This window comes from Brachyhypopomus gauderio, chromosome 17 (genome assembly GCF_052324685.1).
Source record: "Brachyhypopomus gauderio isolate BG-103 chromosome 17, BGAUD_0.2, whole genome shotgun sequence".
Taxonomy (NCBI): Eukaryota; Metazoa; Chordata; class Actinopteri; order Gymnotiformes; family Hypopomidae; genus Brachyhypopomus; species Brachyhypopomus gauderio.
Window position 1 is genome coordinate 6,687,882 of NC_135227.1, and position 17,100 is coordinate 6,704,981.

General features: G+C 40.7%; 3 protein-coding genes across 3 annotated transcripts; all 3 read right to left on the reverse strand.

The window, feature by feature from the left end:
* Positions 1-229: 229 nt before the first annotated feature.
* Positions 230-2,831, reverse strand: LOC143480995 (uncharacterized). Its single transcript, XM_076978893.1, has 4 exons — positions 2,517-2,831; positions 1,680-2,206; positions 1,421-1,541; positions 230-1,323 (listed from the first exon to the last, which is right to left on the reverse strand). Exons 1-4 carry the CDS (start codon positions 2,760-2,762, stop codon positions 565-567), a joined length of 1,653 nt encoding a protein of 550 aa, XP_076835008.1. The 5' UTR covers positions 2,763-2,831; the 3' UTR covers positions 230-564.
* Positions 2,832-6,847: 4,016 nt separating this feature from the next.
* LOC143480996 (uncharacterized) lies at positions 6,848-8,287 on the reverse strand. The gene is made up of 2 exons (XM_076978894.1): positions 8,200-8,287; positions 6,848-7,936 (listed from the first exon to the last, which is right to left on the reverse strand). Exons 1-2 carry the CDS (start codon positions 8,211-8,213, stop codon positions 7,303-7,305), a joined length of 648 nt encoding a protein of 215 aa, XP_076835009.1. The 5' UTR covers positions 8,214-8,287; the 3' UTR covers positions 6,848-7,302.
* A 3,736-nt stretch (positions 8,288-12,023) lies between these two features.
* Positions 12,024-16,898, reverse strand: LOC143481148 (leucine-rich repeat-containing protein 74A-like). The gene is made up of 13 exons (XM_076979085.1): positions 16,781-16,898; positions 16,520-16,698; positions 16,258-16,365; positions 15,970-16,063; positions 15,834-15,883; positions 15,021-15,102; positions 14,781-14,866; positions 14,421-14,615; positions 14,146-14,241; positions 13,863-14,006; positions 13,584-13,688; positions 13,376-13,461; positions 12,024-13,112 (listed from the first exon to the last, which is right to left on the reverse strand). The coding sequence occupies exons 1-13, from the start codon at positions 16,896-16,898 to the stop codon at positions 12,479-12,481; spliced, it is 1,977 nt and encodes a 658-aa protein (XP_076835200.1). The 3' UTR covers positions 12,024-12,478.
* Between the last annotated feature and the right edge of the window lie 202 nt (positions 16,899-17,100).

Here is a 17,100-nt window from a genome sequence, read left to right on the forward strand (position 1 = left end):
TTTAAAACATGTTTTCATGTAATGTAGAGTTCATAATGTGTACACAAGTTATTAATTTTTTCCACACAATTACTTTTGGTTCTTCAAAATACACATGATGAAATGTAAAACTTTCATTAAATCATTGATTAAGGTACGATCAATACTACAGAAATACAAGCAATAGTAAAATGTGTAAAGGTTTATTTCTAATATTTGAACTTCAAGTAACAAAGTAACATTCTAATTTGAATGATAAACTTTAGTATTGACACATATGATACATGGGTAGAACAAAACATTTTATAAGTAGATTTGATGATTGTACAGTATTGTGTGTAAATAAAAATCCTTTATATTTTTACAATGTTTTGCTGCTGTTTGCCTTTAAAACAAATAGAATAGTCAGAAGTGGAGACCTAGAGTAAATCTAATAAGTCTTAATTCCTCCATAAGTACACAGTATGCAATTTGGTAATCAAAGTTAAATAGCAAAACAAACATGTAATTTCATCAGTAACTTCTAAATTATATATTTATAGATTCACTTTTTAAATTGCTTTGCTGTTTGTGTGTAAACTTTGTCTACTGACCTTTTGCCCATTCTTTTACTAAAGGTCCATTCTGGTAGTTCACTAGTAGACACGCAACAGTGTAAAACTGGTTAATAGTTCCTGTGAAGCTCAGAGGGATAACTGTGTCAAAGAGTTTGTGCTGCTTCACCCTGCGTACCAGGCGCTCAACGTGAACCCGAAGTCGTGCAATTGACTGTGTCTTCCTGACCTCAGAGGCTGGCATCTGGGATCTGCTGGACAGGAAAGCAGGTCTGTGGACTTTACATGGCACACAGTCATCCACAAGAAAGCCTTTGTCCACCATTATGGCCATCTCTGGTGTTAGCAACTGCACAATCCCTGACTCCTTCAGAATTTGTTTGTCACTGATAGAACCTGCATACAAGGCAGAGACGAAAGTGACAGCACCATGAGGTGCCATGCCAACCAAACCCTTGAAAGTGCAATGAGGCTTGTAGCTCGAGGACACTTCACTTTGCAGGAGAAAAGAAGATGGTGTTTGACAACGCAGTTCTGTGCAATCAAGGATGACCTGTGTATCTGCATAGTCCTTGAATTCTTCTGGTAGGTGAGCCTTGACTGCTTTCTGTGACATCCATATGCACACAGCCCCAAGCACTGTGTACAAGTAATTTGCCCATGTTACCAGAATTTGACTCACAGTGGACTGACTGATGTTAAATCTATGGGCCAGGTCCCTCTGTTTCAGTCCCAGGGAGAGGTAGTTCATAAATAAAAAAAATTCATCTATGGGTTGCAGTGATTGTGTCTGGAAAATGATAAATATGTTTGATGCATAAATAATATATCTCTGTGAGCAAAATCATTTAGAAATTACATTAATCCATGTAGTTTATTAGACTTACTGCAGGACAAGGAATGATGTCTTTATTCTTCTTGGATGCTGCTCTTGCGATGTGCAAAAATTTGTCCCTTGATGGTTCTATAAGGCTCCAAAATGACATTAGATGGTTGTATGTTGCAAACCTGTGTTGTAGAAAAAAAAACACTGGCTTAGATCATCTTCAAACCAGCTTCTGGAAAAGGTTATTCTTTTAAATTAAAACCTCTGCATCAATATCTTGGTTGAGTACGGTAGCTATGCATACATCATGCTTAACCTACCTTGTATAGAAGCGTATGTCTTCGTCAGAAGATGCAAATATCTTCAAACAGAACCGCTGTCTTACCGATAAATCTTCTACTTGAGACCGTAACCTCTCTACCTCTTCACGCAGCTCATCAGTCTGCTGGAGTGCCAGATCAAGGGCAGTGGGATCAGGGACAGCGCAATAGTCATGTTCAAACAGGTGATTCTCTTCCACTGGCTCCTCTTCACCCAGAGGTTCATCAGATGGACGTTTTCTCCTTTGCCAAACGCTTAGTCTCGATACTGGAACACTGTATCTGGAACACCTCTGTGCAGCTTCATCCTCCTCTGGCCTCTGTTCAGCTACACTTGGGGGAGCATTTGCATCCATCTGACCTGCTAGATCTGGTGGGCTTGAAGGTACAGTGTTGTCCCCTGGGACAGCTTGCCGTCTCTTTGTCATACGGCTAAATCTTTCAGTGTGCGTCACTTTGACTTCTGTGTGCCCGAGATGTAAAGAAGGTGCCCAATCAGGATGACACTCTAAAAATTCATATGCTGGCTTCCCTGAAAAATATAGAAAGATAAAATTACTTAATTTTATATATGTAAATAGAACTGACCAATGTATGTATCCAGTCATTAGAGTGGGTCTGATAATTACTGCTGTTTGTTTATATATGTTTTTGTTAAAATACTATGTTTTGTGCTGTTCAATAAATGCAATTTTTACACAGACACCATGTCATATCACACTTACACACAGATGACATCCCCCACCCCACAAAAAAGGTGACCCAAATGTGATCACCCTAATGTACGTGTTGTAAGAAGTAATCACACTCGGTAGTTACATATGATTTTGTTTAAACCTTGCCTGTGTGGAAATGCCGTGAACACACAAACATGTGTCGGGGAATGTTGCTGAAGGTGATGTTTGCCCGTCTCACAGCTGCCACCCACGCCATGCGACGTCTCTTTGTTAGCTCGGCCAGCTGTGATCCCTTTAGTTGTTTCCAAGCAGGAAAGCTGAAAAAACGTACTCCGTTTTTTATACGTTTCCCCCGCCTGTCGTGAGTGCGATTGTGGCACTTGATAACACAGCAAGCATTCACCATATTATCGTAATTCGTACTAGATTAAGGTAAAGAAAACTGAGGCTCGTAGTTAACCAGTCGCTACTGTAGCTTCCGTGTCCTAAACTCCCGTAATGCATTGCGTCTTTCGTGTCTGCTGACGTCACATTCCCACGCTCGGCTGGGAGCGCTGACGGAGAGATGTATGGCGTCAAATCCAATTCAAAAATCGCGAGCGCGGAAAATCCTTTTGCGCGAGGAAAACTGTTTATTCGCGCGAGCAAAAATGCTCTCGCGCGCGGAGAAAAGCTTCCTCGCGCGAGCAAAACTACTTTCGCGCGCGAGGAGAGAGTTGCTTGCGCAAAGAAAATTTGTCACACGCTTTCTACTTGCTATTAAGGTCCTGCTCACGAGCAGATCGTTTGATTTTTGACAGTCGTGGGAGGGACCCAGACAGGATTGGCTTCTGGATGTGAATTGTGATTGGCTGTCAGTACTTGTCACACAGGGTGTTACACTTGTCTTTTACAGCGTGATGGCATGGCGCACTCCAGAGAGGTCGGTGCAGGTCCTTGGTTAATGCTAAGTATGGAACATAGAAAATATATCGGAAAAAAAAAACGTTAACGGGAAATCAGTTATGTTGTGTTTACACAACACAGTTATGTTATGTGTGTGTTACGAAACAAGTTAAGGCAAATTTGGCCTTTTAGGCTGAGCTGCGAAATGCCGCGAGACACATGGTTACTTTACTGCACAGTGCCCTAGCTGATGACCGTCGGTCAGTGTCTGCAGTTTCTACAGCTGGTAAGCAAATGGCAACAAAGTTGAGATTACAGATGTATCTCAGATGTAAAATGTCATTTCACTACGGTCGAAACATTTGCACTGATTTGAGAAATATTTTTGTACACTCAAATTGTATAGACAGTTTTAAGCTGTTTCTTCAGGTGAAGTGCAGGTTCAGGGACAGCAGGCATTAGACAGCAGACAGGCAAGAGAAAGACAGGAACTGGCTGCCCCTGGCAACCGGGAGCAGTCTGCAAGGAGACAACATGCCACTGTCCAGCAGCAGCGGACATTTGGCTTTTCTGGTACATGCAGTTTAGTGGAGCAAAGTATGACCAGGTTTGAATCTCAAATGAGGAAATCACTTTGATATGATACAGTTAACATACATGTAAACATCTTGTAATTATAATAAGACCATTAAACTCAGTTAACAATTGTGAAATTATTTAAATATATCATTATACAATAAACATTTTCTCAGCCTGTACAGTAGTGTTAAGGGATTTAACCTAGGAACAACCACACAATTCCTGACACCTGGCCTTGACATGCCTTGACAATTTTACATTTGCTTCTGTGTTTTTTATGTAACATTATTCTTGTTCATAATAATAAATAAAGCTCAGTCTTTGTGTGACTAAATTATGTACTTGTGTAGCACATCAGAATACATTGCCCAAGTCATTATCGAACAATCTTTGATATTATATTATTATAATAATATTATTATTATTGTCTAAATATTATTGTCTTTGCCAAATCAAATATCTGAAGTTGATATCTGAATTTGATTCCTCAGATCTTTCCCTGGGCTCTTTAAATCCTGTAGAATTGGCACCCCATCTCCAAAAAGAAAGACTGCTAGATCAACACCAGTTCAGTTTTATCTCTTAAACAAGTGTGTAGAGAGGACCCCAAATATGTCTACAGAACTTTTTCTTCTCCAGGCAGGACTTGGAAGGAGAACAGTTGTCATCCCAGAAGATGCACAGCACTCTGAGGTCAAGCATTTGAAAGTCTACAGATAAACAAATATTTAAAGTATTTATTTATGTACTCTAATGCTGGCAAGAATGGTAAGAATTTTGTATTGATTTTTTTGTAGTCAACTTCTATTATGTTAAAATTTTTACTAGGTCATCAAACATTTTTTTAACAGCAGTGATATGGTACAAAAAATGATAAATTATTTAATATTTAAAAAGTTTATCTTCTGTTACAGATTTCCAATCTACTCTTGGAAACATACCCTAAAATGGATTCACTTCAGTTTTTAAAATCACATTTCATATTTGTTTTTTTTGTGATTATTGATGTTAGCTATATTTTTATATTTGATATATTTTAATTGTGTTCTGTTCTATTAGTTACCAGAAGATGTGTTCACAGTTAAAACCTCAAGTGCTTTGACAGAAATGGATATTGTAAATCAGAGCCGGAGTGGCTAATCAGGAGATTCGGGAGGATTCCCGATGGGCCGGCTCATGTCGATCTCTAGTTTGGGCCGATTGGGATGGAAAAATTATTTTGGGCCGGATTTGCGCATGAAACTCCCGGGCTGAAAAAGTGGCCCACTCCGGCCATGGTGTAAATGACATTTGCATCACATACATTTCTTACTATTTGCTTTGATCTCACAATGCATATTCTACATTTACAGACAAGGTGTACAATGGATCTACCAGAATCCAATTCAGTGGCTGTGATTCAGGTAGGGGGAGGGCTCAACTACATTTTCACACTGAAAAAAGAATACTTAGGATACTGTATCATAAGAGCTCATTTGATTTAAAGGTCAATAATTGATTAATAAATAGCAAGTACATTACAAAAATAAGAAGTGAAGAACATAAAATTGGTTGGAGTTGTAAATGCTTACAATCATATGCTTATCAAAAGCGGATTACAGAAATGTTTGTTTGGGTTTTTGCACAGGTATCATGTCCATTGTGTAGTGAGATGTATCCAGAGGACTACATTGAGGAACACGCCAGCACCTGTGATGGAAGGTATTTGTTGGTATTCACTGTTTGTTCATTCAGGCATTGTTATCGCCGAATCTGTTGCCTATATGTCTTATATTCCATATATGGCATCTGGTGCACTATTTCTATATCTTGTTTATCACATTTCATGTATTTGAAAATGAATCATGATTTGAATCATGAATCACATCATGATTTTTTATGAATCATGCGCTATATGTTTGCATATACCTCCTTGTCTTTAATTTTTTTACTTGTTCAGTAAAATGTAACTTTTACAGTTGTAAATATTGTTGTTTTTCAGATATGAAGAACAGACATTGAATTCAGATTTAAAGGTTAACCAGGACATAATCAACAAAAATAGCCAAGAAGAATACAGGTATACCAGAAATTTGTATAATATATACTTTTATATAGTATTTATATAGTATAATGTGTGTGTGTGTGTGTGTGTGTGTGTGTGTGTGTGTGTGTGTGTGTGTGTGTGTGTGTGTGTGTGTGTGTGTGTGTGTAAACACAGTCACTAGTTAAAAGAAAAAAAAAAAACATTTGAATGAACCTAAATCTAATGACATCTTATACAGAGTGTACACACTTATTCTGTTTCAGTGATTAGCGTGTATATAGTGTATATATATATATATATATATATATATATATATATATATATATATATATATATATATATATATATATATATAAAACAAACAACCAAACAAGCAACCCCGGAAGTGGACGCAAGTGTATCGTGCCACAACACACAATGAGAATGATGGTAAAAAAGTAACAATTTCTCCAAAGCTCAATATAAGATAATTTTATCGAATGGTACCATCTTGGGGTTACGAGACCTCCCAAATAACCACCAGGAGCAATCTACATGTCAACAAGCTGTTTGCGAGGGATGAGCAGAGAAAGCATTTTCTGAGTTATACTCATAAACGTAAATGAGTGGAATTGGAGAGTTGAACGGTACTGGGATTTTAACTGGGACCGTGTGCTTTGGTCAGATGAGACCAAGATAGTGTTTTTGGCAACAAACACTCAAAAAGGGAGTCTGACCAAGGATAACTTTTCAGGAAAACACCTCATACCCACTGTTAATAACTTGCGCCAAAGGCAATGGTGTAATTCAGGAAAATGAAACAGTAGAGTGACGATCATTCTGAGTCAGGTAGGGTTTTTCTGGTTCACAGGTCCAGAACACAGAGGATGCTACACATATCTCAAGAAAATCAACCCCTGGCCTCTTCTCACAGCACGTCCTAACAGCTACTATCTGCTAGCATCCTTGGAATTTCTTATGCAATAAACTTTATATCCTGCAAACATTACACCCATGTTTTGAACAAAAAGTAAAGGATTCAGGCACAGGATTTTCACTGCTTTCTATAATCTGATCTGATCACACTGCAGAGTGGAATAACATTTGCTTCAAGTCTATGAAACACAACCCCCTAGACCCCCCTTGTAATTGATTTTCACAAATCTTACTAAATGAGACATCATTAATTATGTATGGCAGTCATGGCCTGGTGGTTAGGGAACTGGTCTTGTGACCGGAGATTCGTGGGTTTGATTCCAAGACCTGAGGTCATGACTGAGGTGCCCCTGAGCAAGGCCCTTAACCCTCAATTGCTCATAAAAATGAGATAAAAATGTAAGTCGCTCTGGATAAGGGCGTCTGCCAAATGCCATAAATGTAAATGTAATTATAATTAGCACTGTTTGTTTACCTGAAATCTAGGTATTTCTAGTTAGGCAGCGCATCAGATATTAGTTGGCTTTGTTGTAGAAGATAGTTATAATACAACAGGAGTGTTCTGCCATGTTTTTTTCACATCATTTGGATCATGTCCTCTGGCTATTCTGTCTGCTTGTTTGTTGGGCTTCTTTCTCTTCCCTTTGGGTGTTTTTGCTGCAGGTTTTGTGATATTCAGTGCAGGCCTCGACCTGGTCAAGAGGTCACCCACAGGGCTAAGGTCGCCCAAGTTGAAAGTCTGGCTCGATCCTTGTGCTGAGGCGGCTTTGATGAGAGACGGGCGGGGGCCATCCTCCGTCAGGTTGGGCTGGGAATAGGAGCGCACGGCTGGAGCGCGTGGCGTCCTGCGGGAGCCGGTGGCCGCTCCTATCATGGGGAGGTGCATGTGCTCACCGCCCATGTTGCTGACTGAGTAGCGGCTGCCGTTGGACATCATGATGTGGTGCCAGGAGCTGAGGGGCGTGGCTGAGAAGTGCTGGGGTCCGCTGGAGTCTTCCTTAGCTCCGCCCGGTGACATGACCAGGGAGCTGCGCGGCGTGACGGCCTCCACGGCACTCTGGAACGTCTTGAGAATGCGCTCGCTCTTCTGCTTCTCCTTCTTCTGACGGGACTCCACCTTCCGCAGCTGCCGCCGGTGGTCCCGCATCATCTGCTTCCTGGTGTCAGCCAATCCCCTGTGGAACAGCAGCTAGGGGAGTTATTTACCATGGAAACAACCCTTCACCTGCCTCAGCACCCTCCGTTCAGTGTGTTTACAGAATTCCTGAAGCGTAACAATTATCATGGACGACAAAATTGAAGCACGACAGCTTTTTCTTCATCCAGAATTGGATGTTTAAACATTAAAAGACAATATAGGTCAGTCTAGGAAACATAACACTAGGACTGACTTCTGTAGATCGATCATACAGAAAGCGATTTAAACAATTAATCCCACCTATAGTCTACCATGCCAGTTCTATCTCGGTCCAGTTTCTCGATGAGTTCTTCAATCTGGAACCGTTCCAGAGGGATACTGGATTGCTGTATTGTGTGAACAGAATCATGAATTATAAAAGCGCTTTATCTGCAGGTCCTGCTCACGAGCAGATCGTTTGATTTTTGACAGTCGTGGGAGGGACCCAGACAGGATTGGCTTCTGGATGTGAATTGTGATTGGCTGTCAGTACTTGTCACACAGGGTGTTACACTTGTCTTTTACAGCGTGATGGCATGGCGCACTCCAGAGAGGTCGGTGCAGGTCCTTGGTTAATGCTAAGTATGGAACATAGAAAATATATCGGAAAAAAAAAACGTTAACGGGAAATCAGTTATGTTGTGTTTACACAACACAGTTATGTTATGTGTGTGTTACGAAACAAGTTAAGGCAAATTTGGCCTTTTAGGCTGAGCTGCGAAATGCCGCGAGACACATGGTTACTTTACTGCACAGTGCCCTAGCTGATGACCGTCGGTCAGTGTCTGCAGTTTCTACAGCTGGTAAGCAAATGGCAACAAAGTTGAGATTACAGATGTATCTCAGATGTAAAATGTCATTTCACTACGGTCGAAACATTTGCACTGATTTGAGAAATATTTTTGTACACTCAAATTGTATAGACAGTTTTAAGCTGTTTCTTCAGGTGAAGTGCAGGTTCAGGGACAGCAGGCATTAGACAGCAGACAGGCAAGAGAAAGACAGGAACTGGCTGCCCCTGGCAACCGGGAGCAGTCTGCAAGGAGACAACATGCCACTGTCCAGCAGCAGCGGACATTTGGCTTTTCTGGTACATGCAGTTTAGTGGAGCAAAGTATGACCAGGTTTGAATCTCAAATGAGGAAATCACTTTGATATGATACAGTTAACATACATGTAAACATCTTGTAATTATAATAAGACCATTAAACTCAGTTAACAATTGTGAAATTATTTAAATATATCATTATACAATAAACATTTTCTCAGCCTGTACAGTAGTGTTAAGGGATTTAACCTAGGAACAACCACACAATTCCTGACACCTGGCCTTGACATGCCTTGACAATTTTACATTTGCTTCTGTGTTTTTTATGTAACATTATTCTTGTTCATAATAATAAATAAAGCTCAGTCTTTGTGTGACTAAATTATGTACTTGTGTAGCACATCAGAATACATTGCCCAAGTCATTATCGAACAATCTTTGATATTATATTATTATAATAATATTATTATTATTGTCTAAATATTATTGTCTTTGCCAAATCAAATATCTGAAGTTGATATCTGAATTTGATTCCTCAGATCTTTCCCTGGGCTCTTTAAATCCTGTAGAATTGGCACCCCATCTCCAAAAAGAAAGACTGCTAGATCAACACCAGTTCAGTTTTATCTCTTAAACAAGTGTGTAGAGAGGACCCCAAATATGTCTACAGAACTTTTTCTTCTCCAGGCAGGACTTGGAAGGAGAACAGTTGTCATCCCAGAAGATGCACAGCACTCTGAGGTCAAGCATTTGAAAGTCTACAGATAAACAAATATTTAAAGTATTTATTTATGTACTCTAATGCTGGCAAGAATGGTAAGAATTTTGTATTGATTTTTTTGTAGTCAACTTCTATTATGTTAAAATTTTTACTAGGTCATCAAACATTTTTTTAACAGCAGTGATATGGTACAAAAAATGATAAATTATTTAATATTTAAAAAGTTTATCTTCTGTTACAGATTTCCAATCTACTCTTGGAAACATACCCTAAAATGGATTCACTTCAGTTTTTAAAATCACATTTCATATTTGTTTTTTTTGTGATTATTGATGTTAGCTATATTTTTATATTTGATATATTTTAATTGTGTTCTGTTCTATTAGTTACCAGAAGATGTGTTCACAGTTAAAACCTCAAGTGCTTTGACAGAAATGGATATTGTAAATCAGAGCCGGAGTGGCTAATCAGGAGATTCGGGAGGATTCCCGATGGGCCGGCTCATGTCGATCTCTAGTTTGGGCCGATTGGGATGGAAAAATTATTTTGGGCCGGATTTGCGCATGAAACTCCCGGGCTGAAAAAGTGGCCCACTCCGGCCATGGTGTAAATGACATTTGCATCACATACATTTCTTACTATTTGCTTTGATCTCACAATGCATATTCTACATTTACAGACAAGGTGTACAATGGATCTACCAGAATCCAATTCAGTGGCTGTGATTCAGGTAGGGGGAGGGCTCAACTACATTTTCACACTGAAAAAAGAATACTTAGGATACTGTATCATAAGAGCTCATTTGATTTAAAGGTCAATAATTGATTAATAAATAGCAAGTACATTACAAAAATAAGAAGTGAAGAACATAAAATTGGTTGGAGTTGTAAATGCTTACAATCATATGCTTATCAAAAGCGGATTACAGAAATGTTTGTTTGGGTTTTTGCACAGGTATCATGTCCATTGTGTAGTGAGATGTATCCAGAGGACTACATTGAGGAACACGCCAGCACCTGTGATGGAAGGTATTTGTTGGTATTCACTGTTTGTTCATTCAGGCATTGTTATCGCCGAATCTGTTGCCTATATGTCTTATATTCCATATATGGCATCTGGTGCACTATTTCTATATCTTGTTTATCACATTTCATGTATTTGAAAATGAATCATGATTTGAATCATGAATCACATCATGATTTTTTATGAATCATGCGCTATATGTTTGCATATACCTCCTTGTCTTTAATTTTTTTACTTGTTCAGTAAAATGTAACTTTTACAGTTGTAAATATTGTTGTTTTTCAGATATGAAGAACAGACATTGAATTCAGATTTAAAGGTTAACCAGGACATAATCAACAAAAATAGCCAAGAAGAATACAGGTATACCAGAAATTTGTATAATATATACTTTTATATAGTATTTATATAGTATAATGTGTGTGTGTGTGTGTGTGTGTGTGTGTGTGTGTGTGTGTGTGTGTGTGTGTAAACACAGTCACTAGTTAAAAGAAAAAAAAAAAACATTTGAATGAACCTAAATCTAATGACATCTTATACAGAGTGTACACACTTATTCTGTTTCAGTGATTAGCGTGTATATAGTGTATATATATATATATATATATATATATATATATATATATATATATATATATATATATATAAAACAAACAACCAAACAAGCAACCCCGGAAGTGGACGCAAGTGTATCGTGCCACAACACACAATGAGAATGATGGTAAAAAAGTAACAATTTCTCCAAAGCTCAATATAAGATAATTTTATCGAATGGTACCATCTTGGGGTTACGAGACCTCCCAAATAACCACCAGGAGCAATCTACATGTCAACAAGCTGTTTGCGAGGGATGAGCAGAGAAAGCATTTTCTGAGTTATACTCATAAACGTAAATGAGTGGAATTGGAGAGTTGAACGGTACTGGGATTTTAACTGGGACCGTGTGCTTTGGTCAGATGAGACCAAGATAGTGTTTTTGGCAACAAACACTCAAAAAGGGAGTCTGACCAAGGATAACTTTTCAGGAAAACACCTCATACCCACTGTTAATAACTTGCGCCAAAGGCAATGGTGTAATTCAGGAAAATGAAACAGTAGAGTGACGATCATTCTGAGTCAGGTAGGGTTTTTCTGGTTCACAGGTCCAGAACACAGAGGATGCTACACATATCTCAAGAAAATCAACCCCTGGCCTCTTCTCACAGCACGTCCTAACAGCTACTATCTGCTAGCATCCTTGGAATTTCTTATGCAATAAACTTTATATCCTGCAAACATTACACCCATGTTTTGAACAAAAAGTAAAGGATTCAGGCACAGGATTTTCACTGCTTTCTATAATCTGATCTGATCACACTGCAGAGTGGAATAACATTTGCTTCAAGTCTATGAAACACAACCCCCTAGACCCCCCTTGTAATTGATTTTCACAAATCTTACTAAATGAGACATCATTAATTATGTATGGCAGTCATGGCCTGGTGGTTAGGGAACTGGTCTTGTGACCGGAGATTCGTGGGTTTGATTCCAAGACCTGAGGTCATGACTGAGGTGCCCCTGAGCAAGGCCCTTAACCCTCAATTGCTCATAAAAATGAGATAAAAATGTAAGTCGCTCTGGATAAGGGCGTCTGCCAAATGCCATAAATGTAAATGTAATTATAATTAGCACTGTTTGTTTACCTGAAATCTAGGTATTTCTAGTTAGGCAGCGCATCAGATATTAGTTGGCTTTGTTGTAGAAGATAGTTATAATACAACAGGAGTGTTCTGCCATGTTTTTTTCACATCATTTGGATCATGTCCTCTGGCTATTCTGTCTGCTTGTTTGTTGGGCTTCTTTCTCTTCCCTTTGGGTGTTTTTGCTGCAGGTTTTGTGATATTCAGTGCAGGCCTCGACCTGGTCAAGAGGTCACCCACAGGGCTAAGGTCGCCCAAGTTGAAAGTCTGGCTCGATCCTTGTGCTGAGGCGGCTTTGATGAGAGACGGGCGGGGGCCATCCTCCGTCAGGTTGGGCTGGGAATAGGAGCGCACGGCTGGAGCGCGTGGCGTCCTGCGGGAGCCGGTGGCCGCTCCTATCATGGGGAGGTGCATGTGCTCACCGCCCATGTTGCTGACTGAGTAGCGGCTGCCGTTGGACATCATGATGTGGTGCCAGGAGCTGAGGGGCGTGGCTGAGAAGTGCTGGGGTCCGCTGGAGTCTTCCTTAGCTCCGCCCGGTGACATGACCAGGGAGCTGCGCGGCGTGACGGCCTCCACGGCACTCTGGAACGTCTTGAGAATGCGCTCGCTCTTCTGCTTCTCCTTCTTCTGACGGGACTCCACCTTCCGCAGCTGCCGCCGGTGGTCCCGCATCATCTGCTTCCTGGTGTCAGCCAATCCCCTGTGGAACAGCAGCTAGGGGAGTTATTTACCATGGAAACAACCCTTCACCTGCCTCAGCACCCTCCGTTCAGTGTGTTTACAGAATTCCTGAAGCGTAACAATTATCATGGACGACAAAATTGAAGCACGACAGCTTTTTCTTCATCCAGAATTGGATGTTTAAACATTAAAAGACAATATAGGTCAGTCTAGGAAACATAACACTAGGACTGACTTCTGTAGATCGATCATACAGAAAGCGATTTAAACAATTAATCCCACCTATAGTCTACCATGCCAGTTCTATCTCGGTCCAGTTTCTCGATGAGTTCTTCAATCTGGAACCGTTCCAGAGGGATACTGGATTGCTGTATTGTGTGAACAGAATCATGAATTATAAAAGCGCTTTATCTGCAGGATGTTTTTCATGCATATTAGAATCTTGGTATAATAATGGAGCTGACTCTTGAGTTAAGAAATGGGCTCTTACCTGTACTGCCTTTCGGAATTCTGAGACAGGGACTTGCATTGTCCCATCTTTGTCGATATTTCGGAAGAAATCCCAAAGGCGGAGCTTTCTCTGATCAAGATAGTCCTTCATAAATGGCAAAACAGACATTGTTGTTAGTGAATACTACAGCTAGTGGTCTACACTATAAATTACCCCATCTAACAATCGCCATCTTTATATTTCCAGCTAAAAAAAGCATCACAACTCTCATCATGATTTGGTTTTGACTTCATTTATATGTAAAAGTTCCTCTTGTACCTGGATGATTTTCATAGGGTCGAGGCGCTTTGGAGGCTTCTTAGCAATAAAGCCACCAACGCCTCCATGGTGCACCTCCAGACTGGGGTGATCCTGACATGTTAACTCCAAGAGCTGCACAAAGGTTTCATTCACCAGCACGTTCTAGAACACACACACACACACACACACACACACAGAATTATTAATAATTACATACAGAAACTTCAAACAAACGTGCATGATAAGGTTATGTCCTCTATCCATTCCCATCGTGTGTTATGAACATGTACATGAAACTCACAGACATGTTGATCTCCTCCAGGGCAGTTTTCTGAGTGTTCTTTATTACCCCGATCAATGCAAGGGCCCCTTCTACTGTCAGAGAGTTGTAGGCCAGCTGCAAGAAGACTCATCATTATGCTATGAAGAACAAACACGTTTATGTCCACAGCTTGATTTCCACTTAATAGAGTCAATTCAGTGAGCCCTAAACAATGGCTGCACCCAAAACCCATTATTAGCCTCATCATAATAACATTCTCAATGTTAAAGATGTTGACCACGTCCCAAACCCACCTTTAGGGTTCTAAGCGTGTCGTTTGACTCCAGACCTTTGCAGAGCATGCTCACCCCTTCATTAGTAATGCGGTTGTTACTGAGGTCCAGGTACACTAAAGTGTTGTTGAATTTGAGGGCCTCACCCAACGCCAGGGCTCCCTCATTACCAAAGCCATTCCAAGATAGGTCCAAGTGTTTCAAAGTCACATTCACCTGAAAAATATGACATATTAGGCATGACAATACCAAGTCAGATGCCTCCATTAACCATATCAGTAACATTTATTTTATGTAATTATTATTATGACTGTGTATATTTGATATTCTTCAATATCATATATGAATGTCATATATGTGCTTCTGTGTCATTTTTCATACTTTAAGTCCAGCACTGAAGGCCACAGCCCCTTTCATTCTGAGATGATTCCAGCTGAGGTCAAGAACCTCGACTCCCTCGTTATTAGCTGTGTCAATATAAATGTAACTTCTTTAATTTCTGCTTGTCAATAACACACTCACACAGCAAATATACACAATATAATGATATGATATATATAATGATATGATCGATCATAACTTGATATAGCATAAATCATCATTTTGTTAAATCATATTCACCTAGCATTTGGCCCAGGTATTCCCCACCTCTTCCACAGAACTGGTTGTGACTCAGATCCAACTCCTTCACTCTGTAGTTGGTCTAGAAAGAGAGCTCAGACTGAAGCAGGCACTACAGTCACAGGCAAGCTGAAACAGGCACCACAGTCACAGGCAGGCTGAAGCAGGCACCTCAATTGCAGGCATACTGAAGCATGCACCACAGTCACAGGTAGACTGAAGCATGCACCACAGTCACAGGTAGACTGAAGCAGGCACCACAGTCACAGGCAGACTGAAGCAGGCACCACAGTCACAGGCAGACTGAAGCAGGCACCACAGTGACAGGCAGGTTGAAGCAGGCACCACAGTCACAGGTAGGTTGAAGCAGGCACCACAGTCACAGGCAGGCTGAAGCAGGCACCACAGTCAGAGACACACTAAAGCAGGCACCACAGTCACAGGCAGTCTGAAGCAGGCACCACAGTCACAGGCAGACTGAAGCAGGCACCACAGTCACAGGCAGACTGAAGCAGGCACCACAGTCACAGGCAGGCTGAAGCAGGCACCACAGTCACAGGCAGACTGAAGCAGGCACCACAGTCACAGGCAGACTGAAACAGGCACCACAGTCACAGGCAGACAGAATCAGGCACCTCAATCGCAGGCAGACTGAAGCAGGCACCACAGTCACAGACAGACTGAAGCAGGCACCACAGTCACAGGCAGACAGAAACAGGCACCACAGCCACAGGCAGACTGAAGCAGGCACCACAGTCACAGACAGGTTGCTATTGCTACAGCTTTATATCAACGTAGTGTGACCTCACTTACTGAAAAGGCTTCTGCAAACCATTTGGCATCTTCATCTGTGAATTTGTTTCCTATTAACAAATAAGGGAGCTGTCTCTTGACTGACAGTTCAAGAGGATTAATGACAGATGGACAATAACACTGTTCCTGATTATACCTGAAAGTCTGATTGATTTGATGGAAATGTTATCCAGCAGCATCTTTGCAATGCACTCTGCTCCTGCAGACTTGAGGTGATTGTCGGAGAGGTCCTATGTGAAGGGAAGATTATCAACCAGACGAATCAGACAAATTGAAGACTCTACTGCCCTCTAATGGACACACATGGATATATTGTGCTGTGTTCAACGTTGCGATTAGGGTCCAAGCCCACCATCTAAAACATTATTGGGTTTTTAAAGTCTTAACAAGTATTATTCCTAGTTTTAATAAGTATAAAATGTACCAGGTTTTGAATGGTGAAATTGGCCTTCAGCATCTCCGCAATATATCTTGCTCCTTCACCCAGCAAGAAATTGTCCATCAGTTCCAGTGTTGTAGTGTGCATATCAGTCTAAGTAGAATATAGACACACCTGTAATAATTCTATGTACTAAAAATTTAATGTACTGTATTTCATTTTATGCAGCTATTGCTATTGCTGTTCAACAACCCATCTTAGTTTTGTGATGTACAGTTGAACCTATAGTCACACAAATCTCTTTTACCACCAGGGCAATGGCCATTGCTTTTCCTCCTAAAGGACCGAGGCCATGATGGTTGAGGTCAATGGTGTCAGAGCCGAGGTTTCTCAGGAAGTAGCTGACAGGAACAACCCCCACCATCCTACAGGCCTGCAGGTACAGCTGTGCGGTGGACATGTCTGTCCCACTGCTCTTTGGTTCTGCTGTGTCACAGGGGCAGATGCTTTATCACCTTGTGTAGTTTAAACACGTCCACATCCACCTCTACCATTTGACTTCACCTACCTTCATCTTCCACATATTCATCTTCATTCCACTCCTCCTCATCCTTGAGATCAGATTCACATGGACTGAGCGCCTCATCCAAGCTTAGGGAATCCAGTGAGAAGCAGGACTGTTCCATGTTACTGTCCTCTAAAAAGACACACTGGAAAAGACACACCGGAACTAAATTAGACTTCACCAGCAATATGTGTATGTCTTTTTACAGATTCAAGAGTCCCCAATTCCTGAGATATAAGTCCACCTTCACTTCAGGATAGATCCAGACACTGTCTTAGCAACAGGAGTGCATGCGATACCTGTGTTTGCTTGTGGAATACCTT

Bases quoted from the DNA above. Each gene is read 5' to 3' on its own strand.
- LOC143481148 (XM_076979085.1), bottom strand. From the start codon at position 16,898: ATGGAACAGTCCTGCTTCTCACTGGATTCCCTAAGCTTGGATGAGGCG. The intron at 16,366-16,519 runs GTAAAAGAGATT...TATTCTACTTAG, and splicing joins CAATGGCCATTGCCCTGGTG to ACTGATATGCACACTACAAC. The intron at 15,884-15,969 runs GTATAATCAGGA...ATTTGTTAATAG, and splicing joins CAAATCAATCAGACTTTCAG to GAAACAAATTCACAGATGAA.
- LOC143480995 (XM_076978893.1), bottom strand. From the start codon at position 2,762: ATGGTGAATGCTTGCTGTGTTATCAAGTGCCACAATCGCACTCACGAC. The intron at 1,542-1,679 runs GTAGGTTAAGCA...TCTACAACACAG, and splicing joins GACATACGCTTCTATACAAG to GTTTGCAACATACAACCATC. The intron at 1,324-1,420 runs GTAAGTCTAATA...ATCATTTTCCAG, and splicing joins ACATCATTCCTTGTCCTGCA to ACACAATCACTGCAACCCAT.